The sequence below is a fragment of the Aquarana catesbeiana genome, linkage group LG05 (genome assembly GCF_042186555.1).
Source record: "Aquarana catesbeiana isolate 2022-GZ linkage group LG05, ASM4218655v1, whole genome shotgun sequence".
Lineage (NCBI taxonomy): Eukaryota > Metazoa > Chordata > Amphibia > Anura > Ranidae > Aquarana > Aquarana catesbeiana.
The window spans coordinates 559,092,942-559,117,509 of record NC_133328.1 but is presented as its reverse complement, the minus strand read 5'-3'; the positions used below and the strand labels follow the sequence as shown (position 1 = coordinate 559,117,509).

General features: G+C 43.4%; 1 protein-coding gene across 1 annotated transcript in view; it reads left to right on the top strand.

Moving 5' to 3' along the window:
- The window catches only part of RMDN1 (regulator of microtubule dynamics 1), a 50,397-nt gene that overhangs the window by 10,574 nt on the left and 15,255 nt on the right, over positions 1 to 24,568 (top strand). Inside the window, exons 3-5 of the mRNA XM_073631912.1 lie at positions 1,056 to 1,143; positions 11,581 to 11,740; positions 23,281 to 23,370. Coding sequence (XP_073488013.1) covers positions 1,056 to 1,143; positions 11,581 to 11,740; positions 23,281 to 23,370 — 338 coding nt within the window. The remainder of the gene's footprint in view (positions 1 to 1,055; positions 1,144 to 11,580; positions 11,741 to 23,280; positions 23,371 to 24,568) is intronic.

Here is a 24,568-nt window from a genome sequence, read left to right as displayed (position 1 = left end):
TGCACTAAACAAACATACCATGAAATAGCAAAGATACTGACATGGGTTAAATAACTAAAAAGAGAACATAATGCGTGTAGATGATAGTGACACAACACTCAAAACAGTCCAAGTAGATAAGGGCTAGTGTCAAAACTAGCACATAGTGACATACAGTGTTTATGTATGAAGTGCAGTGATTCGTGCCAACCATTTGGATTTTAATTGTAGTCCGATCTGTGAGAGGTGAATCTGGACTTAATGCTGTAAGTTACTGCACATTGTAGATTGTTCCTAGGAAATCGATTTTTATATAACTATGGTCAGGCAAAGAGAGCTTGGCTATAAGTGGAGTCCTCTTCCCCATCCCTAAAACAAATATAGTTCACCTGCTAATGGCAATAATTACCTTTCATGGTCATTGACCATGTTCTCTCAAATATCCTTCCGCTATCCCTCATAGAAATGAATACAATGAAGTTATAATCACAAATAAATTATAGATGAGACGAATGCAAAAAGCTCCACCCTAAACAATATGTATATTCCTCATAACAATTAAAATAAACAGTCCATCAGTCACTGTGCAAATGTAATTTATTTATTTTTGGTCTGGTTTGAGCATGGCGTTTTTATTCCTTTTTGGTATTCTCACTAGGGATAGCACTGGGATATTTAGAAGAACTTTTGTATTATCCAGAGGGATAAAACATATTTTTCCAGCTGCTTAGGTAAAGGGGAGGTGATTATCTAGAGTGCAGGTAAATGTAAACTAGAGTCATTGGCCATGATCCCTGACAACCAACTAACCAAACAGCCAGTGAGATGGTCTGTATTACAGAAAGCTGGCACCATGTATTCTCCAGTATTCAGGCACCTATTAAACAGTAGAGCTGTGTACTCTGCAACATGCCTTAGTGTCTTAGCTATGGCCTGTCATATTGGCTGGGGAATAATAATAATAAATATATGCTTATCTTCTTGGCTTACAAAGTAAAATATTTTTTTTTTTTTTTTTTTTTAGATTGCACTGGCTTAATCGTTTGCTTTTTATATTTAATTTTTTTATTTTTAAGTTGAAGACATAAAGGAGCAAGCGGATTATCTATATAACTGTGGAGAAACTGAGAAGCTTCATGAACTTCTGAGCCAGTTCAAAAATAGGTAAAAATTATTTATACCTGGTGCTTTTCAAATGGTGAACATTACAGCATGCCATGGTGTTATAAAGAAGTTAAATGTAATATTGGGGTTGAATAGTAAATTCCAGAACGGGTTTCTAAAATTTGTATGAAAGGGAAGAGGAGGTGTTGCTCATGGTAACCGATCAAATTTAAGATGCCATATTGGATAACCTAAGCTGTTCTTGTAATAACAGAGTTGATCACCTCAATCTTTCAGAATTATCTTTGTTGTCCTTTTGTAAGACCGGCTATAGACAGGCTAAGTATTGGGCAATTCTGCTGATTTGGCCAAAATTCAAACATTGGGAGTCCTGAAAACACCACCTGGCAGAAGTTGATTTTAAAGTGATAATAATGGTGGTTTTTATTTATTTTTGAATGAAGGTAAAAATCCTTGAGCATTTACAACCACTTTAAAAATTGACTCAGCCAAAAAGTGACCGCATCCTCTCAAATACAGCTACTGTTTAGCAGCTACACTGTAGGCTAGTGCTGCTAAAAGCAATAGCTGGCAGTGGAGAGTTCTTCATCTATGATTTATAGCATGGCATGGATAGTGGAGTGCAGTTGATTTTCTCTTGGGTACAGTACTGGGTTGAGGTCAGGCTCAGGTAAGTATTTGGGGGGGGGGCTCCTATCCATCAGAGGGTTTTTACCTTAATGCAGGGATTTTCACAGAAACCTGCACTAAAATACAGATCAGATTTTGGGCATCCTCTGTAACAAAAATTTCAATTTTGGTGAGATGCTCCTGAATGGAAATCATGTCTAAAGGGATGCAGCCCCTGCCTCTTTCCTCATTAGAACCCTGCAAGTGCAGCAGCTGATTGATAATTATAAAGTCACTCTCATACACAATCACTTTGCACATGGACATAGACAAACAGCTGTTTCTTCAGAGTAACAAAAGGTGGGAATCTGCTTAAAGTGTTACTAAACCAAGGAGCCTGCATTCACTACATTTGGTCTCCCACAGTACATGGAAATGTAATTACTTTAGTTAATATAAACTGCTAAATACCTTTTCTCATTAGCAGTATATAGCAGTCTTGTGACTTCGATCAGTGTCTGGTTAAAGCTTGTAGGAGGAGTTTTCATTTTCCCCTGATTATCCTATGAGGCTGCAGAACCCCTGACCATCTGTCCGGACAGTGCTGATGGACCCTGTGCTGATCATGTGCACTCTCCCAAGAAAAAATTCTCTAGTAATATACACCAAACAGCATGTGTAGCTTGTTACCAATGCTCTGTTCTATCAGGAAATGAATTGGGGACTATGAGAGAAGAAACGACAAACAGCTTTTTTACTCGTTTCAGGGGATTAAACCCTTAATTTCCACAGTGAGTATAACGAGCATGCTTTACTGCATATACAGATTGATTTTTATTGTTGTGGGTTTAGTAACACTTTAAGATCTTTGCAATGTACATAGCTCACTGAGAGGGGAATTTTTCTTCTCAACAAAAGTGGAATTACTCTTTAAACTTGTGTTGAAGTATAAAATATTCCATTGCTGACCTCCACTTCTGAAAATATAGGTTTGTTGATTTTCCTGCTGGTCCAATGGTGTCAGTACTTTTTGATTAACTGACCACTAAACTGTGTGCAGAATATGGCACTAGCTACACTCTGACTTGACTTTCCCAATTCTCAAGCTTGCTTTGTCATTGTCTTTGTCATTATCATTATCATTGTTTTTGGGATTGCAAGGCAAATGCCAGGCATTTCTTGAGCTCAGAATGAACATCTCCATATTTGGTACAAGTAATTTCTTAAATGTTTGCAAATGTGAAAAGTGTTATGCTTTAAAAGGAAGGGTACCAGGGCTGCTATTCTTTCCTCCAGCAATTGTTGAGATTTTCTAGCATGCAGGAAAGTCTTTGTGAATGACACAATTCTGTTAGGCCCCTTTCACACAGATATTTTGATCAGGTCCGCCTGTCAGTTTTTCAGGCGGACCTGATCGGATGCTCCATTCACTCCTATGGAGCGGCGGATGTCAGCGGTGACATGTCCGCTGACACCTGCTGCTATCCAATCTTGTCCGTGTAATCCAGACGAATGGAGACTCTATTTTCCATCCGTCTGGTGGATCGGATGAAAACAGACAGGCGGACCGTTTTCATCCGATCTCCCCATAGAGGAGAGCGGGGCTCTGACAGGTCCATCTCAGCACAGTGAGCGGAGACAGATCTGTCATCCGCCTGCTCAATCCATCGGGAGGATCGTCCGTGTGAAAGGACCCTTACTCACCCATACCATTCATTTATATATCATTCACATGATCACCCCTACAGTGCTATATTGATGCAACCAATTTTCCTGTTGCAAATATTGGTGTGTTTGCTGAAATGTGTGTGAAAAATCTAAACCATGTTGCTTGAACCCCAATTTAAGCCCTATTTTTTTGATTTTTGGGATCTGAGGCAGCAGTGCCTTGTATCTAAAACTTCAGATATACATTAATGAAGCTTTAGGCACAGTTTTGCCTAGGCCCCCTCACATACCAGGAAGTGAACTGTTATTATGAGTAATTCAAGATGAAAGGTATCATATTTATTTATTTTTCTTTATCAGGCTATGGCTTAAGCACAATTAGCAATTGTATATATTCCCTATAAGAAAGCAAATATTCACTTTCTGAGTTCAGGTTCACTTTTAAAGAACAATTCCTGGCATCGGTGAGTTATACATAGTTACATTGGTCCAATGCAGTGGTGGCTGGTGAAGTTTTAGGATGGGGGGGGGGGGCACCAGACCCTGCCCTTCCTTTTTGACCCCTCCCACTTGGTGAAAGTGGGCATGGCTCTAAGGTGGTGTGGTTAGCATCTGAGATGAACGAGGGATGGAGGGACAGCAGGCCCAGATCCTACACAACAATAGAAATACGTGTATTCTAGAAAGTTTAGCAATCAGCAGATAAAGATACTCCAAAGACCTGGTGTTAGCACTTTAATCATCCTGGAACCATGGTTGTTATGGTGTCAGGATGATTGAAGCGCACATTTTTCTATTATTACATTGTAATATAAAATTAAATCATTCAACTCACCAAAATGCAGAATCAGTGGGAGCCCTGAACGTGTCACTAGCCACGTGGCCTGCCACCAGATGCCATCAGGTGTCCCCAGCGGAGTCTGTCCTTTCAACAGGTGCCCCCAGCGGAGTCCCTCCTTACATGCAGCCTGTGTCCCATTAAATGCAGCCTGTGTCCCATCAAACTCCCCCTCTCCCCCTTCTACGGGGGAGCAGAGCGGTACTCAGGGCTGCTGTTAAAAATGATGGGGTCCCGTACAGCGTACCCGATGGGGCCCCCTTCAACCCCACTCTAGACCCCACTCCGGGCCCTGCTTTAAAACAAAGTGCAGGTTTGTCACCGTTTTCATATGCATGTGGGATCAACATGAACTTTCACAACTGAGCAAGAGCATAAAGGGAACGGGAGCTTTAAAAATGTTTTTAATTTTATTATTTATTTTATTACTTTGTTTTTGCACTGTATCTTTACATTATTTTAAAACTCTTTTAGACTGCCTCAGGCGACCTGCACACGACAGCAGCGGCAACTTGCAAAACGACTTCTATATAGAAGTCAATGCAAGTCGCCCCCAAAGCTGTACAGGAACCTTTTTCTAAGTTGGAGCGACTTGCGTCACTCCTATTAGAATGGTTCCATTGTACAGAACGGGACGCGACTTGTCAGGCGGCTAAGTCACCTGACAAGTCGTCCCAGTGTGAACCAGCTCTTATTGAACAACATCCCTTCTGATAGCATGGGCCATGACAGGTCCTCTTTATGGAGAAGTCTGGGGTCTCTTACACCCTATGTCTCTCCTCTGGCCTCCAAAGCATCTGAACAAACCAAAGTCGGTTTGATCAGATGCTTGTTCAAACCGGTAATGGCTTGGTCACACAAGACAGAAACCAGAAATGATAAAATCCTCACCGCTTCTGGTTTCTGACATTACACAGTGGGGGGAACATCATCGGTTCCTCTCACTGTGTCCCAGGAACTGAATGCTGCTGGTCGCACCCTTACTGGGCTCCCCGATCGTTTGGGACTGGGAGAGCTTGGTAAAGGTGGTAGCGGGAGGGGGGAGGGACTCCCTTCTGCCACCTATAAAAGTAATCCAGTGACTTCTTCCAGTTATCCTGCCACTAGGATTACTTATACTTTGTGCAAAATCACTGGGGCTAAAAAATATAATGATCATTGCTGCAGTGATGACCTAGATATTACCCTTCCAGTCTAGCGACATATCAGTACATCACTGGGTGGGAAAGAGGTTAAAGGGTGTGTGTGTGGGTGTGGGGGGGGTCACAGTTCAGCTGCACATGTTTACTAACCCCCCCGCCCCCCCAAAATGCAAGTTTAAAGTAGTGCCTCATTGTGTATTCTGATCATCAGCATGAAAATCACAAAGGCAGCACAGTCCAGCAGGTGCTCTGTCACAGTGTTGCATGGCTCCTGGGGGTGCTGACTTTGTTATGGCTGTACTGTGTTACATTCTGTAACACTCAGTACAGCCATAGCTTAGCAAAGTCAGCACCCCCAGCAGCCATGTAACACTGTGACACAGCACCTGCTGCCTGTGTGATTTTCATGCTGAGGATTCTATCTATTCTTCACTCACTGTGTCCAGTGCAGCCACGCTGTCCTCTTGCTGCTCCCTGTCAGCTGCTGAGCTGCTTGCCACCTCACACAAGTCTCGGCACCTCAGGACGGGAGGAGGGAGCTGAGCGGAGCATTATTGTATCCCTCCACCAGGCAAGGCAGAGGGCAGCAGCAGCAGATCAGTGCAGGACTACAGTGTACACATGCACCGCCGAAAATGAAGAAAAAGTCCCTCCATTGCACGCACCTCCTGGGCCCATGACCTAATGGGGCCCAGGAAAAAGTAATTACACCCCCAAGCAAGTAAAAGTAAGGGAACATTTTCGAAACTCCTATTTTCTTTAACATGCAGAAATGAACTGTAATGCTGCTGGCCCCCCTTGTGGAGCCAGGCCCGGTACAACAGGGTCGGTTCGTACTGCCCTATCAGCGGCCCTGGTGGTACTTGCCTTGCTGTGTTGGTGTCTCCTTCCACTGGCACAGCAGCGGCGATGGAGGAGTCCGCTCCTCATACTTTCGGTTTTCTCTCTCTTGGGTGCAATGGCAGAGAGAAAACAGGAAGTGACATCAAACTCAGATGTCAATCAAACCGCCCGGCCGTAGTAATAGATACTACGAGCACCGGGCGGAAGCTACTCGGCGCCACTGAAAGCGCCGCAAGGAAGGAAAAAAAGCCTGCAAATGAAGTGCCGCGTCTGCAATCATGTGATTGCATAGATGTGGCGCTTCCCATAGTGCACTTTGTCAGGCGTCCGAACACAGTGCACTTAGGGAACTTTTTTGTATATTGGTTTTTTTGTGTTTTTTTTTTTTTTTTTTTTTTTTTTTTAAAGGGCCAGTTTTAAATTTTTTTTTTTTTTTTGTTTGTTTTTGACTGCCTGGAGGGGGGGGCGGCTCTGAGGACCCTGGTCATGCCTCCATAGTACCTTCCTCTCCAGACAGACCAGAGGTGGCTGGCCAGGATGAGCCGTTGGTTTTCTCTGGTGCAGCAGCTGTTTCCAATCCTCCAGCTCCTGTTTGTTACTGAGGACACCTTATCTTCAGCTCTGGTTGGGTTAGAACAGAGGTTAGCAGCTTTAATCGCATCCTCTTCCCAGAGTTGGAGGAAACGCGATAGATCCCCCCCCCTCTCCACTCCAAACCCCCTGTCAAAAGAGCAGCAATGGCCGGAGGAAGAGGAATAACCCTCAGGGGACCGGGAAGAGGGGCAATCTAATGATTCCTCTTCTGAAGAATCGACTGTAGAAGAACCTTTTTCAGCCTCGCAATCTGAGAAATTGCTAGTGCAATCCCTTACTGAAATGGTCCGCTCTGCATTCAAGTTGCCCTTGACAAAGTCACCCAAAAGCGGTCTCTTCACTAAGTTCGTTAAAGCCCCCGCAAGCTCTTTACGCCTTTCCTGTTCATCCTTTGCTGGAACAACTTATATATGCTGATTAGGTTCACCCGGATAAGCATTTTCTCCCTCCTAAAAAGTTTTCAACTCTCTATCCTATAGAAGAGAAATTCACCAGGAAATGGAGTATTCCAGTGGTGGATGCTGCTAATTCCTCTGTGAATAAAAACCTGACTTGTCCTGTAGACAATGTTTAGATGTTCAGGGATCCTGCAGCTAAAAGGCTAGTCTTTACTGAAGACTTCTTTTTCTACGGCAGGTGCGGTAACTCAACCTGCTGTGGTGGTAATAGGCATCTGTCGATCCCTAAAAGACCAGCTGAAACAGGTTCTTAAAGATATTCCAGTTCAGCAGGCCCGACACTTAGCCGAACTGCCTAGGGCGTTGTGTTTTGTAATTGACGCTATTAAAGTTTATGTTTATCAGGCTTCTCGCCTTACGCTCCTATTGGTGCATATGCGTAGGAACTTGTGGCTGAAAAACTGGTCAGCCGAGGCACCATGCAAAAAACTTTTGGCTGGGTTTTCGTTTCACGGTGAACGGCTGTTTGGGGAGGACTTGGATAAATACATACATACAAAAGATTTCAAGTGGCAAAACTACCTCGTTACCAGTTTAAACTAAAGAATAAGCGTCCCTCATTTAAGCAAGCTTCCTCTCCAGGGCCAGAAGCATCTGCCTCCAGGCAGTTGCGACGGCCTCCTCCATCAGGTCCAAGAAGTATAGCTCAAAGTCATGCCCAGGGACAAAAAGTTCTGGGGGAGGAAACCTACAAAGCAGAATGCTAAAGCCTCCTTATGAAGGGGCACCCCCGCTCGCTCGGGTGGGGAGGGAGACTTTTGCAGTTCGCAAAGGTGTGGCAGGAAGAGTTACAGGACAGCTGGGTCATCTCCACAATAGCTCTGGGTTACAAGCAAGAGTTTCCATCGCCTTGTTTTCTGAGGTCAAACATTCCCAAAATACAAGGGAAAAGGCTATCCCTGTTCCTGGCATTAGACCAACTGTTATCTCAAGGGGTGATCATGGAGATCCTTGTGGAAGAGCAGGGTTTGGGGTTTTATTCAAACCTCTTCACGGTGCCAAAACCAAATGGAGATGTCAGGCCCATTTTAGACCTCAAAGGTCTAAATCAGTTCCTGAATATCCGCTCATTTCGCATGGAGTCGATCCGGTCAGTAGCTTCCATCCTACAAGGAGGGGAACTTCTGCCGTCAATCGACATCAAGGGCGCATATCTTCATGTGCCTATTTTTCCTGCTCACCAGAAATTTCTTTGGTTCGAGGTAGAAGGGCCCTTCGGCCTAGCTACTGCGCTCCGGGTTTTTACAAAGGTTCTGGCCAGACTCAGAACTCGGAGCATAACGGTTATAGCATACCTAGATGACTTGTTACTTGTAGACCGGTCGGTAGCCTGCTTGGACCAAAGTGTGGTCAGCACAGTCAACTACCTGGAATACCTAGGTTGGATTCTCAACCTAGAAAAATCATCCTTAAAGCCACTAGGAAGGCTGGAGTACTTAGCTCTGATCATAGACATAGCCCAGAGAAAGGTGTTTTTGCCCCAGGCAAAAATCAACGTTATAAGGGATTTGGTTCAGGTGGTCAGGACATAGAAAAATCCCTCCGTTCGCCTTTGCATGAGGTTGTTTGGGAAAATGGTGGCCTCATTGGAATCTCTGCCCAGGTTCATTTGAGACTGTTGCAAAACAGTATACTAACTGCTTGGAACATAAAGGTCCAAGCTCTAGATTTCCCAATGCATCTGACTCCAAAGGTATGTCAGAACCTCAGTTGGTGGTGCATGACCAAGAATCTGCAGAAGGGGAAATCCTTCATACCAGTTACCTGGAAGGTGGTAACAACAAATGCCAGCCTTTCGGGTTGGGGAGCAGTCCTGGAAGAAGTGTCTGTCCAAGGAAGATGGTCCACGAACGAGAAAACCTTCCCCATCAACATTCTAGAGCTTCGGCGGCACGCTTGGCTCTGGAGGCCTGGACTATCAGGTTGCGGAATTGTCCTGTTAGGATACAATCTGACAATGCCACAGCAGTGGCTTATATCAATCACCAGGGGGGCACCAGGAGTCATGCAGCCCAGAGGGAGGTAAATCGCATCCTAGCCTGGGCAGAGAAGCATGTACCTTGCCTATCAGCAATCTTCATTCCAGGAATAGAGAATTGGCAGGCGGAATTCTTAAGTCGCCAGCAGTTGTTGCTGGGGGAATGGTCTCTTCACCCCAACATCTTCCGGGCTATATGCCAAAGATGGGGGGGACCCCAGATGTAGATCTATTGGCGTCCAGGTTAAACAAGAAGCTGGATAACTTTGTGTCAAGGTCAAGAGATCCACTCGCTTGCGGGTCAGATGCGTTGGTGACCCCATGGGATCTGTTTTCACTGATTTATGCATTCCCTCCTGTTCAGCTGCTACCTCATCTTCTTCGCAGAATCAGGCAAGAAGAGAAGCCGGTGATTCTTGTAGCCCCGGCATGGCCCAGGGACCAGTATTCCACCCTACCTTACAAACGCTAAATTTAACAGTTTGGCTATTGAAACCCATATTTTGAAGAATGGGGGCCTTTCAGGGTCAGTGCTGTCTACCCTAATTAATGCTAGGAAACCAGCTTCCAGAGTGATATATTATAGAGTCTGGAGAGCATATGTTTCCTGGTGTAAACATATCTGCAAGGCCGCAACCTGGTCTTCAGTCCATTCGTTCACTAGATTCTATCAGGTGGATGTGAAAAGACATGAGGATACCGCCTTTGGGCACAGTGTGCTGCAGGCTGCAGTATAGGTATTCAAGTGTGATGGCGTCCTGCTTATATGTGTCTCCCTCCCCTCAGATGGCATTGCTTTGGGACATCCCATATAGTTATTACTATGGATCTGTGTCCTGTGATGTACGTTAAAGAAAATAGGATTTTTATAACGGCTTACCTGTAAAATCATTTTCTTGTAATGCATCACAGGACACAGAGATCCCTCCCCTCTTTGGGATATACGTATATTGCTTGGCTACAAAACTGCGGCGCTCCCAGTGTGGGAGGGGTTATATAGGTAGGCAACTTCCTGTCTTGGGCATGCCAGTGTCTATCACCTAAAGGTGGCTATATACCCATATAGTTATTACTATGGCTCTGTGTCCCATGGTGTACTTCAAGAAAAGGATTTTACAGGTAAGCTGTTATCAAAATCCTATTTTTTTTTTTTTTCAACTGAGGCATGCAATTCAAATATTGTAAACTCAAACAAACAAGTGCAGCGCTAGAAATGAATACAGTGAATGATTGTCCTGAGTGAAAAATAACATTAAAAAAAAAAACTCTCAGTTCATGGTTAGACATAAAGTGCAAAGGTGCATAAAAAAACAAATTGAGTCTTAGAATATCTCATTTCAAGGGTTTCAGAACATGTCAGACATCAGCTGGAAGTTAGCGTCTCATGTAGAGAATATTCCACCCAAAGTGTAGTCTGTAGAATCTTAACGGTAATATCCCACCACCAGTATGTAATGCACTCACCAGAAGTTGAATAAAGATGAGCCTTGTGTTGTAAAATATGTAAACAGATGACAATGTCAGCCAGGTCCTGCTCTAATAATCAGCATCCAGGTGGGAGTATAGTAAATAGCAATGAATCCACGTACCACTTCAATGAGGTTATACCGTGTAAAAAATATCTCACCAGAAGCCAAGAATGTAGCTAATATGGTGTAGTGTTTATTCGATAAATTGGGAGTACATGTACAAAAAAGGCCATAAAAATGGTATACAATACAAGAAAAGCACAAGGCTCCTGCCACAAGGTCACGGCGGCAATAACATCAGTGTATAGGACCCTTCCCTTGGGATATCAGTGTATAGGACCACTCGCACCTGGATGCCGATCATTGGCGCAGGACTCGGCTGACATCATCTGTTTACGTGTTTTATAAAACAAGGCTTGTCTTTATTCAACTTCTGGTGAATGCATTATATACTGGTGGTGGGATATCAGCATGGCGATTCTACAGACTACACTTTGGGTGGAATATTCTCTACATGAGATGCTAGCTTCCAGCTTATGTCTGACACCCCTCAGTCTCCTTGAAACGAGATGTTCTAAGACTCAGTTTGTTGTTTTAAGCACCTTTTGCACTTTGTCTAACCATGAACTCAGAGAGTTGTGTGTGGTGTGTTTTTTTTTTTTTTTTTTTTTTTTTTAATTTGCTTTTCACTCTGGACAATCATTCACTGTATTCATTTCTAGCGCTGCACTTGTTTGCCTTTTATATTGTTTGAGGATTGTATATTTGCCTTTTTGTGTGCTAGCAGCTCCTTTATTGTTACACTGAGCGCTCACTTTATTATTGAATTTTAATTCAAATATTGTGATATTCATTATGAACTCGCCTGTTTTTTCAGTGAAGATCCTGAACTTCTATGGAGATTTGCCCGGGCCTCTCGAGATCTAGCTCATCTCAGCAAGACTGCCCCTGATGTAAAAAAACGTCTGGTGTATGAATCCCGAGACTTGGCTAAGAAAGCATTGGAACTGAACGAGTCCTGCTCCCCAGCTCACAAAGTTGGTCTAAACTATATAATGTCTGATTTATAAGGAATTCTGTTATCAATTTCCTTTGTTAAATGCAAGCTGTCAAGTTACATTTTAAACTTGAATTATAATACTGTAAACAATGGTTCACTTTTGCTGGCAAGCCTGCCAAACATATCTGCTAAGTTGCCCCATTCATCATTATTAGATCATCATCAGATTAATGCTGTAAGAATTATTGGGAAAAAACAGGCTGAGCAGGTCTTTAGTTACCTTTTGCTCCATTACAGACTGCAAGGTTTTCATAAAACAGCTGGGAAATATAACCAAGCCAGCGTGATATGGATCTGCTCCCAGTTGGACATACCTGACACCATTCCCAGTAGAGTTTCATACAGAATCAGTAAAAGAAACTCAAAGCATTACATGTGGTACCTTTTGGTTCTAATCAGAGATGTTTCTGCACTGCAACCCCCTTACCATTTCACTAATGCTGCGTACACACGACCGGACTTTCCAGCAGAAAAAGTCAGACGGAATCATTTCATTGGACATTGCATTCGTGTGTGGGCTTCATCAGACTTTTTCTTTCGAAAATTCTGACAGACCTACAAATAGGAATTGATTCAGTCGGAAAGATTTGAAACATGTTCTATCTGGAAAACCGTTCTTCTATATGCTATTTCGACAGACCAAAAACGACGCAAGGGCAGCTATTGGCTACTGGCTATTGAACTTCTTTTTCTAGTCCCGTCGTACGTCATCGCATTCTAAATGATCGGACTTTGGTGTGATCATGTGTAGGCAAGTCCGTTTCAGTGGAACTCTGTCGAAAAAACCATCAGAGTTCATTCCGACGGTGAAACTGGTCGGGTGTACGCGGCATAGGCCTAAACCAAGAAAAGCTCAATCCTATCTCCAATCCAATCCTATCTCACATGGGCATGTCCTATCCATTGCTCATGGAAGTGACACTAGGAACATAGATGTTAATGTTGTTTCTAGCTACTGTATATATTATTGATTTTAAAGTGGTTCTAAAGACAGAAGGGGTTTTTTTTTTTTTTTTGTTCTGTCAGTGGTGCTAGCGGACATCGGGTCCACAGGGCCTACTGTGTAAAATCACAGTGGTAGTGAGCCGCCGACACGCGCCCAATACCCGGAAGGGCAGGATCACATATATGCATGGATACTGCGCAGCGAGGCTGCCCTGTAGCAGTAAATGTGCTATGGGGCGGTCGGCAAGTGGTTATCTTCATGCATTAAGATAAACCTTCTGTGTGCAGCAGCCTCCCCATACTTCCATCCAGCTATGTTGCACGAGAGCCTCGTCTGACAAGAGACTCTCTCCCTCCTCATTGGCTGAGACAGCAGGAGGGTGCCATTGGCTCCCACTAGTGTCAAAGTCTGTGAGCCAATGAGGGGGAGAGGTGGCTGAGTGTATGAATGAACACACAGAGCAGCGGCTTGGCATGGGTGCCACCATAGCAAGCTGCTTGCTCTGTGGGGGCACTCGGAAGAAGGGAGGGGCCAGGAGCAAGGGACTTGTAAAGATCTGGGCTGCTCTGTGCAAAACCACTGCACAGAGCAGGTAAGTATAACATTTTTATTTAAAAAAAAAAAAAAAAAAAAGACTTTATCACTTTTAAAGTTCTTTATCCGGTTCCCGACCGCCCAATAGCAAATTTACTGCTACAGGTCAGCTGCTCTGCGCAGAATGACATATATAATTTTGCATTTCCGTGCGTGAGCCACCAGCAGCTCACTCCCACTGTTATTTTACACAGTGGGAGATGGTTGGGCAGACTTGTCGATCATTCGGTACTCTGACTGAATGATAGCCTATGTAAACAAGGCAGACTGTTATTTTGCGAGTACAGAAGACGTGGATCCTACAAAATGGGAACAAAGTGCCCCAGGGATTTTATGGGCAAGGGTTAGAACCAGATATGACGTGGTCTATCCCTTGCCCATAAAATCCCTGGGGTACTTCCTTTTTGTTCTTTTCCTGTATTTGGGATGTGGCTTGGGTTCCAGTTCTAAACTTACAGGTATGCAAAAATAGAAGAATATGGGATTTCCACCTAGATTATTTAAATAGTAGTACTCACCAATTAATCTATACACACCCTGAAGCGTAAACTACAATATAATTTATTGCTTAAAAAAGAGCAAAATACAAGAAATTACAGCAAACAAATACTACCCGCTTATTTCCTATATATAGGACACAGAGAAGTTACAAAGACTTCCCAAATGTTCTATATTGCCCAACATATATAGGAACAGACACCCCATTGCAAAACATGAGGGGAAAAATAGGGTAAAAACAGCGATCCACAGACCCCTCCCTCCCCCAAATGAGAGCACCCCCTATAACACCTATAAAATCCCCCAAGCCACCTGTAAACAAATGAAAAATTCCTAAAGGGTGTAGTGTGTCTCCAAGAATACAGGTATAAAACACACTGTTCCACAATGGAATGATGCACTGTAAACACTATTCAGATATACCCATATATTTCATATGTATAGTTAGTCAGTCCATATGGGGCTACGTCAACAAACATGAATTGTATAGTTGCTTTGAAGGAGAAAAATAAGTCCAAAAAACATATATGGTAAAAAAACTTTATCACGAATAGATGTATTAATCCTCCAAATGGCAATAGGACCCCATAGTTCTCATCCTGATGTATAAGTGCAATGATAAACACAGAGGTATGTATCCACGTACTGGGGAGATGGTATGAGTCCATAGACACTGCAATTACAACCAATATTCTATCCAAAGCCACAGATATATTTATAGGCGAGTTCAAAATGATCACATACTATGTTTCCCGCAGCGTGCAGGTAAAAACTCCCATAGGCAGTTGATATAACGATGTGATTATTCAGTGATGGTTACTCGTGGATCCAGTTGGTGGCCCAGAGTTCTCCACTAGTCCTATGTGGAGATCGATCTGGCAGCGTATGTCCAATGCATACAATTCCTCAGCAGGAAATATCTCATCTCTGATTTTCTGTGGATCTTCAAGTTGTGCAGTATTTTAATACCATCAAGGACAGGTTGATAACAGCCCAAATGGATAAAGTGATCAGAGTCCAGGATTCTGGTATATAGGATACATCTCCAGCAAGTTATTCAAAATAGTTGCTTCAGACAGTGCATCATTTGCTTTTAAAAGACAGCTTTTGCATAAACAAGGGTGTAGGCGTGGGTTGGTATAAAACAGGGGTGCTATCCCAGCGTAGGAGTTGACATGTTTTGTTCCTCTGATACCGGAACTTCGTCAGAACTTAGGGATGGTCAGCTGTCACTTGTTTAAATCTAGGGTTTTGCTCCACCTTTAAATAACAGTCAAAAACAGGTGCTATCCACCCATCATTTCTAATAGTTAAAATATTACGGTAAATCCGCAAGTGCTAAAAGTTTAAAAAGTGTGTGTGTGTGTGTGATGTGTTGCCCCACACGTCTACATTAATCTTTTCATACATTGATTCCCATATACAGAAAAAAGCAGTAATAATAAATTCTTCCAAGGTGATATTCACCTCAGGCAAATACATTGGTCGATTGTTTTGGGCTACCTAATTCTCCGCCCCATTATACTAATAGAAACATTGTTTCGCCTGTGCTCATATTAATACATTGTTTGTAGCAATACTCATTGTATCACAGTTATCACTACTTACTGCAATATTTTCTCTACCACAATGAGCACATTAAAAACAGGCTATTCCTACGTCCATATTATTTTGCGTGCATTACTGCCAGTTTAATGCCATATAGTTCTGTGTGCTTAACTACAAGTTTAACGCCATATAGTTCTGTGCGTCACTGTACGTTTGGCGCATTATATTGCAGTATATTATATTGTATCCGTGGAGTAGTGTGTCTGTAGTGTGAGTACTCAAATTAAGGGGCACCAAACACCTCTTTATTTATTATTTATTTCAGGTACTTATATAGCGCCGTCAATTTACGCAGCGCTTTACATATATATATTATACATTCACATCAGTCCCTATACCCTCAAGGAGCTTACAATCTAAGGTCCCTAACTCACATTTATACATACTAGGGCCAATTTTAGACAGGATCCAATTAACCTACCAGCATGTCTTTGGAGTGTGGGAGGAAACCGGAGTACCCGGAGGAAACCCACGCAGGCACAGGGAGAACATGCAAACTCCAGGCAGGTAGTGTCGTGGTTGGGATTTGAACCAGCGACCCTTCTTACTGCTAGGCGAGAGTGCTACCCACTACACCACTGTGCCGCTCTTTACATTGATTAAAGTGCATCTACGTACAGATTTCAACTCCACCTTTACATTTGCTTATAAGCACCGCCCCCTCCTTCCCAATAATGTCTGGGAGAACAACAAGGAGAGGCAGACGTTCCCTTTGCACTGTAAGGGGGCCAGCATCAAATGTTTCCACAGGCAAAGGTGGACGTGGTGGTCAGTCCTCAGGGCATCATTTCCTCTGTTTTAGTGAGTTTGCCTGTGCTATCCAGCCACAGCATGCAGAGGAGGTGGACTGGCTTCTAAACCTTCCTCCTCCTCCTCCTCATCCTCTGTCACACAAGCAGAGACAAGTGTGCAGTCCCCTGCAGTTGCCAGAGTGGATAAACCTGCCTCCTTGTCCACATCTATTCCTGCCACAGCCTTAACATCAGCCATTGAGAATTCAGGTGAGTTATTTGACCACAGGGCCAGCCACTTGGTCCTTGATGATGCCCAGCCATTACTGGATTCAGATGCTGGTTCTGAGGTTGAGGATGACAGGAACATGAGCCTAGAGAGAGGGAGGAACACTGGTAGACAAATTGGCATTCATATTCCCCAAGCCGCAGCATATTGCCAAGTTATCTCCAGTGGTAATGATTAAGATGGAGGAGATGATGATTATGATGAGGTCACTGATGCGACTTGGGTGCCAGATAGAGCAGAGGAGGAAACTGAAGGTGAGGCGGCACAACCCCAAGGAGGTTGGCATCAAGAGAGTAGAGAGCAGCCACCCTATTCCATCACATTCTGCAGCTGCTATCTCCCGGCCCACTCCCCACAGCTCAGCTGTCTGGGGCTTTTTCAGCACATCTGCAGCAGATCACACTGTTGCTATCTGACATCAAACGTGGCAAAAACACCAACCATTTGGGTACCACATGCCTAACAAGGCATTTAACGTCCAACCACTCAGCCCGTTGGCAAGAGCACTTAAAAGCCACACAAAAGGGGCACAAATCTGTCCCTCCTCCTCCTTAACCACTTCAGTCTGCTCCTGCGATACCGAGTCATTACCTTTCAGCAGCCTCTACTGACAGGGATGATGGTATAGCACAGGGTGTCCAAGGTCCTAGCAGCTCATCTACCAGCAGCACACCACCAGCTGTAGACTGTAGCCGGCAAATTTCTCTGCCCCATCTTCTGCAGCAGAAAAAAAAATACAGTCCCTGCCACCCACATGCCCAGCGCCTGAATGCAAGCTTGTCTAAGCTATTGGCTCTCCAACTTCTGCCTTTCAGCCTGGTGGATTCTGCCCTCTTCCATGAATTCGCACAATGTGCTGTACCACAATGGCAGGTTCCCAGTCTATACTACTTTTCACGTAAGGCAGTTCCATCTCTCTACCATCACGTGGAAGGGAATGTTCTGGCATCGTTGGGCAAGGCAGTCAGCCGTAAAATCCACCTTACTGCTGACACGTGGTCCAGCAAGCATGGGCAGGGATGATATATTTAATTCACAGCACACTGGGTAATGCTGCTTGCAACTCAAAAGGATGCAGGACAGGGCTCAGTGCTGCAGCTTGTTGTGCCCCCACGTCTCCATACAGCTGGAGGTAATGATGCCAGACCTGTGAGCTCTACCCCCTCCTCCTCTGCCACCTCCATGTCCTCCTCTGCAGAATTGTCCTATGAACATCAGGTACCCCCTAAGCATTCAAAGGGCTTTTCCCAGAGTCAGACTAAAAGGTGCCATGCAGTGCTTCAGCTGGTGTGTTTAGGGGACAGGAACCACACCGGAGCAGAGATTCTTGCAGCTCTGCAAGGACAGGCCCAGAGGTGGTTCACACCACGCCAGCTGGAGCCAGGAATGGTGGTGTCCGATAATGGCTCAAACCTCCTGTCCGCCCTTAGATAGGGAAAGTTAACACGTGCCATGCCTGGCACATGTCCTCAGTTTGGTGGTGCAGTGTTTCCTAAGTACGTACCCAGGGTTGCAAGATGTACTAAAGCAGGGCAGAAGAGTCTGTAGCCATTTCAGGCGGTCATACACAGCCAGTGCTCGGTTGGCTGAAATTCAGCGGGAATTCCACCTGCCCGTAAACCGCCTGATTTGTGACATGCCCACCAGGTGGAACTCAATTTGGGAATGCTGCAGCGGCTATACATGCAGCAGAGGGCCGTCAACGAGTACTTGTGTCAGTACGGCACGGTGACAGGCTCAGGCCATCTCTGCTTTTTTCCCCCACGCCAATGGCTGATCATTAGGGATGCATGCACTGTATTGTCACCATTTTGAGGAGGCCACAAGGATGGTGAGCAGTGACAGTGCATGCATCAGTGACACAATCCCTGCTGTGTTCCTGCTGGAGCAGACTCTGCGTGGCTTTATGGACGGGGCACTGGAGGCAGAGCAGCAGGAGGAAGAGGAGGACTTCCTTTCCTCTCAAGGCCCATTTTATGCAGACACCATCATTCCTATGTCACGGAACACACAGGAGGAGAGAGGGGAGGCAGATGAGGAGGATTCTGGCACTTTCATAGGCTTTGAAGAAGAGGAAGACCTTTGTCAATCTGTAAGCGATGGCTTTCCAACCCCAGGACCCTTGGGAGTAGTACGTGGCTGGGAGGAGGAAGTTCAAGATGCTGTCATCCTGAGTGACCCCGAGGAGTCTGCTTCTCAAGCCTCTGCACATTTGAGGCGCATGGGCAACCTCATGCTTCAAAGCCTGTGAAAGGACCCAAGAATTAGTGGCATAAAGGAGAAGGATGATTACTGGTTGGAAACCCTCCTTGACCACCATTATATGGGGAAAGTCTCTGAACTCATCCTGTCCCCACAGAGTGCAGAGGATAAAAACTCCTGAGGACACATTAAAGAGGGTTTTATTGAACGTTTTTTCTGACTCTAGTAGGTTACAGTGGAAAACATAGTTTTGAGTCTTCCGTTGGTCAAGAAAGGAGCCTAAGTGAGGCATTTCGGAATTTTTTTGGTCCTCGCCGCCCCAGGCTGTCAGCTTCCACATCCCATCGGTAGTGTCTGCATCACATGGTGGATGATTACCTCTGGGCCAAAACAGACGGAGAGCTTTCCAGCTGATGATCCACTGGCTTACTGGGTCATGAGAATAGACCACTGGCCAGAACTTTCCCAGCATGCTATTGAGTTGTTGGGCTGCCCAGTGTGCTTTCAGAACGGGCATTCAGTGCTGCAGGAGGTTTCGTTACTGATCATGGAACACGTCTGTCCACAGACTCTGTGGACCGTTTGACTTTTATAAAAATGAATCGGTCCTGGATTACCAGCTATGAAGCCCCTGATGCCGATGTCACTGATTTAAGTCTTTTTGGGATGTGGAATCTCTGCAGGACTTTTAGGCTGCCTAGCTTTGAGGGTGTTCAATCATTTCATCTGGAAGAATTTTTTTGGTATAGGTTTCATGGGCACAATTAACACCCAAAGACCAATTTTTCTGCACCTGTCTGACAGGTGCATATCATTGCAAATTCTTGCTTTCATCTTGCTTTTACCTCTATAGGGTTGCAGTGGGAAGGCACCACCAACACCCAAAGACCAATTTTAACGCACCCGTTACTTCTATCCAAAGTCAAAGTGACACCAGAATTTATCAAAAAAATCTCTAATCTTGTTCCCAGTGCACTACATTGTGGCCTCATCATTCACACTGGCTCCCCAGCTGTTGCTGAGTAAAATAAAGGCAGCTTGCAGGAAAATTTTTTTTTTTTTGGCTTTATAAATTAAATTATTGCTGCAGCCGATTCTAGACATGGTACAGATCTGCCACTTTACAGGTAGACTAAGGAGACCCCCCGGCACTATATTGGAAGGATTTTTTCATTTTTAGGCTTTGACTTTAAAAATCAAAAAATCACTGCTCATTTAAAAATGACGTTTTTCACAAACTTTTTTTTTTTTTTTGATCCATATACCCCAGGGCAGAACCCGGACCCCTATAACCATTGTATGCCTAATTACTTGCATTTAAGCCTTCAAAATGGGTACTTTTGATATTTGACGTTCGGGTCCCATTGACTTTAATGGGGTTTGTTATTGGGGTCCGTTTGCAGTGTTCAGACGTTCTGGTCCGAACCGAACAGGGGTCCGTTCGGCCCATCCCTAATGATGAATATCAATAAATGGATGATGAGTGTCTGTAGATAGACATGAGTGTACTGAGATGTTCTAAATGAGTTCGTATGATGATAGTAAAATAACACGATAAGTGAACTCGATGGGATTGTATTGAAAGTAACTCTGTCTCCACTGGAATCCTCGGACTGTATGCGCTGGGTTTTATAGTGCATCCACATCGATATGCTTTTGTATATGCCCGGTATAGGTGTTATAGGGGGTGGTCTCATTTGGGGGAGGGAGGGGTCTGTGGATCGCTGTTTACCCTATTTTTTCCCCTCATCTGGGGGATTGTTTTGCAATGGGGTGTCTGTTTCTATATATGTAGGGCAATATAGAACATTTGGGAAGTCTTCTCTGTGTCCTATATATAGAGAATAAGCGGGTAGTATTTGTTTGCTGGAATTTCTTGTATTTTTGCTCCTTTTTTTTAAGCAATAAATTACATTGTAGTTTACTCTTTAGGGTGTGTATAGATCTTTGTTTTTTAAACTTACAGGTAGCCTAAACTAATATTTCACTGTACAAAATAAGATCTGTTGGCATGGACCATAGGGTGAGTGCATGGATTGAAAACTGGCTACGAGTTCAGTGGGTGGTGATAAATGGGGAGTACTCAGAATGGTCAGGGGTGAGTAGTGGGGTCCCCCAGGGTCCTGTGCTGGGACCAAATCTATTTAATTTATTCATAAATGACCTGGAAGATGGTTTAAACAGTTCAATCTCTGTATTTGAAGAGGATACTAAGCTAAGCAGGGCAATAACTTCTCCGCAGGATGTGGAAACCTTGCAAGAAGATTTGAACACATTAATATGGTGGACAACTACATGGCAAATGAGGTTAAATGTAAAATCACGCATTTGGGTGGCAAAAAAATGAATGCAATCAATCTATACACTGGGGGGAGAACCTCTGGGGGAATCTAGGATGGAAAAGGACCTGGGGGTCCTAGTAGATGATAGGCTCAGCAATGGCATGCAATGCCAAGCTGCGCCTAACAAAGCAAACAGAATATTGGCATGCATTAAAAAGGGATTAACTTCAGCGATAAAACTATAATTCTCCTGCTCTACAAGACTCTGGTCCGGCTGCACCTAGAGTATGCTGTCCAGCTCTGGGCACCAGTCCTCAGGAAGGATGTACTGGAAATGGAGCGAGTACAAAGAAGAGCATCAAAGCTAACTAGAAAATTCATTTCCTGGAGAAAATGTGTGGGACTGCTGAATAGCTGAATTGCTAAAGCTAACTGGATGAATAGCTTAAAATCCATGAGAATAGTTGGAAAAGTAGGAATGGTTTTAAAATAAACATGAATTTCATTAAACAAGTTTACCACCACCACTAATGTATGAAAGATGTGGAATATTTAAAGGTTTTATGAAAAGCTTTTTTAATCATTAATCCCCACACCTTATGAGTGAGAGACAGTGTGAGAGAACCCTTCAAACAAGCCTTAATAAATCCACAACAGTACATGCTATCGAAACAGCGACTTCACCATTAGGGACACATGACCTTTGTGAACGTATTGGTATAAAATTTATGTTGATAAACTTAAAAATGTGGGCATGTCAGTGATTTAAAAAAGAAGTTGGCTGTGCATTTCGCTGGGAAATGTGAAGAATTTTATACAGGACAGTCAATGGAAGAAAGTGTAGAACTCTTGTCATTTGGAAGCTCAACCAGCCAAAAGTAAAAGGCAAATCACAAAACTGAGCACATTGCCTGAAACTAGACAAAAATACCTACGTTTTGATGTATAAATTGTGTATGACAAGTAGATCTTGTGGGTGTGAGAGCAATTTATAGAGAAGGAACTAAGATATTTTTTTTAAGGCTCTGTGCTCTAGCTATGACATCATCCACTCTAAGCAGCCCAATAGACACTCTGTTTAATCAATTAAAATTTCCTGAAATTATCACTAAACTTAAACTGCTTTTTCACAAAAACTGTAAAAGATATCAAACTGAAAAGATATAGCCAGATAAGCTGAATATTTTGTGAACATTTTAAAGTTTGTTTGGCGTCTGTAGGTGAAAGTATGAAGGAGCTGACACTTTTGGGAGCGGAAGAAGATTTTAAGGATTTGAAGCATGCTCTCATTCACTTCAATGTTAAAAAAAGTGTTAAAAAGCTTAATATTTTAAAAAGTATAAATAGTAGAAAAAAAGTTGAAGTTGTCCCATCATTAGCTGAAAGAGCTGAACATTTTAAAAGTTTGAATGGTTTTAATAGCTGAAAGTATGCAGAAAGTTACGCAGAGCCAAAAAAGTACGGAATAATAATAAAATGAAAAATGAATAACAATAGTGGGACTGCTGAAGCATTCCCACTAATAAGGGGTCTGGAGGATATTAGTTATGAGGAAAGGTTTGGAGCACTGAACTTATTCTCTGGAGAAGAGACGCTTGAGAGGGAATATGATTTCTATTTACAAATACCGTACAATAGGGATAAAACTTTTTCGTGAAAAGGAGTTTAACAAGATCATCTCTGCAGCGGAAAGGAGTTTAACAAGATCATCTCTGCAGCCTCAGCTACATAGCTTGAATGAACAGGAATAGCTCTGTACAGAGCTTCCTGTTCATTCACACATGCTTCAGTTATGCACACAGACAGTGATCGGTACCGATCACTGACTGTCCATTCAGAAAAGGAAGGAGCCGCTAAATGACGTTTACCGGCCCCTTCCCTGCTCTCCATCCAGACGCATTCCCCACAGCAATCAATGAGAGAGGGGAGGGGGCAAGCAGGCAGAGCTGTGGGGTGATGAGGGGGGCCAGGGGAGCACAGGGGCCTGGGGGCAGCAGAAGGAAGAGGAAGCTGGATAGGAGGGGTGGCATATAGAGGTACCAAATACCCCCATTTTCATTCTGCAGCTGCTGAATGCCTGAGGGAGAGGAGTAGAAGCAGACATTCAGGTGTACAGGGTAGCCACACAGGCCCCCTGAAGCATGGAGCCAGGTCGCAATTGTGACTCCCTTAGTTGCACCCTGGCTGTCAGCCAGCTTTACTCTTATTTATGGCAGAATGTCTGTACTAACATATTGTATTTCTGTGCAATAAAGCTAGTCAGCTGAGGGTGTTTAGAAATGATGTGATGGCAGCTTTATTACAGTCTCCCCCACCTCTTTCCTAACTATTCCTTTGGTTTAATATATTTATCTGTTTCTGTTGCAGTGGTATGGCATATGCCTCAGTGATGTGGGGGATTATGAAGGCATAAAAGTGAAAATTGGAAATTCATACATTATAAGGGACCACTTTCAGGTACAGTAAACCTATGGCCAATAGAGACATATAAAGGCACTGCAGTGATTGGTCAACTCTGTACTGCTTAATTGAATTATAGTAAATGAACAGCTTGGAGGTTTTAGGAATCCTCCCTCGAGGAGATGTACCCACCCAGGTTGCTATCAATGAAGTTCTAGACAGCCGATTTGGCCAGGACCACTGGCACAGAATATTTCTAGGTCAGGCACTTCTTCCTACATTGAAGTATCATCTTCAAATTCCAACGTGATATATAAAGAAGTGAAGGGAGTAAGAGCATGGCATGTCTACTATGAAGGTGGTTCTTTAACCACTTTCATACAGGGCCTATTCTGGAACTCCTCTCCTACATGTAAAAATCATAATTTTTTTTTTGCTAGCAAATTACGCAGAGCCACCAAACATATATATTTTTTTTTTTTTTAGCAGAGACTCTAGGGAATAAAATGGCGGTCCTTGCAACTTTTTACGTTAATCGCAACATTTGCGCAGCAATTTTTCAAAAGCTTTTTTTTTTTTTTTTAAAGAAAAACTTTTCATGAATTAAAAAAAAAAAAAAAAACCTGTAAAGTTTGCCTAATTTTTTTTTGTATAATGTCAGATGATGTTACGCCGAGTACATAGATACCAAACATGTCACACTTTAAAATTGCGCACACTTGTGGAATGGCGCCAATCTCCATATCCAACGCTTTACATTTTTTTTTTTTTTTTTTTTTTTTTTTTTTTTTTTTTTACTGGTTACCAGTTTAGAGTTAGAGGAGGTCTGGGCTAGAATTGTTGCTCTCGCTTTAATGCACATGGCGATACCTCACATATGTGATTTGAACGCTGTTTACATATGTGTGCACGACTTGCGTATGCGTTCCCTCTGTGCGTGAGCACGCGGGGATGGGGGTGCTTTAACCACTTCAGCCCTGGAAGATTTGGCTGCTCAATGACCAGACCATTTTTTGCGATTCGGCACTGCGTTGCTTTAACTTACAATTGTGCAGTTGTGCAACACTGTACCCAAACAAAATTGACGTCTTTTTTTTTTTTCCCCACAAATAAAGCTTTCTTTTGGTGATATTTGATCACCTCTCAGTTTTTTTTATTTTTTGTGCTATGAACAAAAGAAGAGCGACAATATAGAAAAAAACAATATCTTTTACTTTTTGCTATAATAAATATCCCACATATTTATTATAGCAAA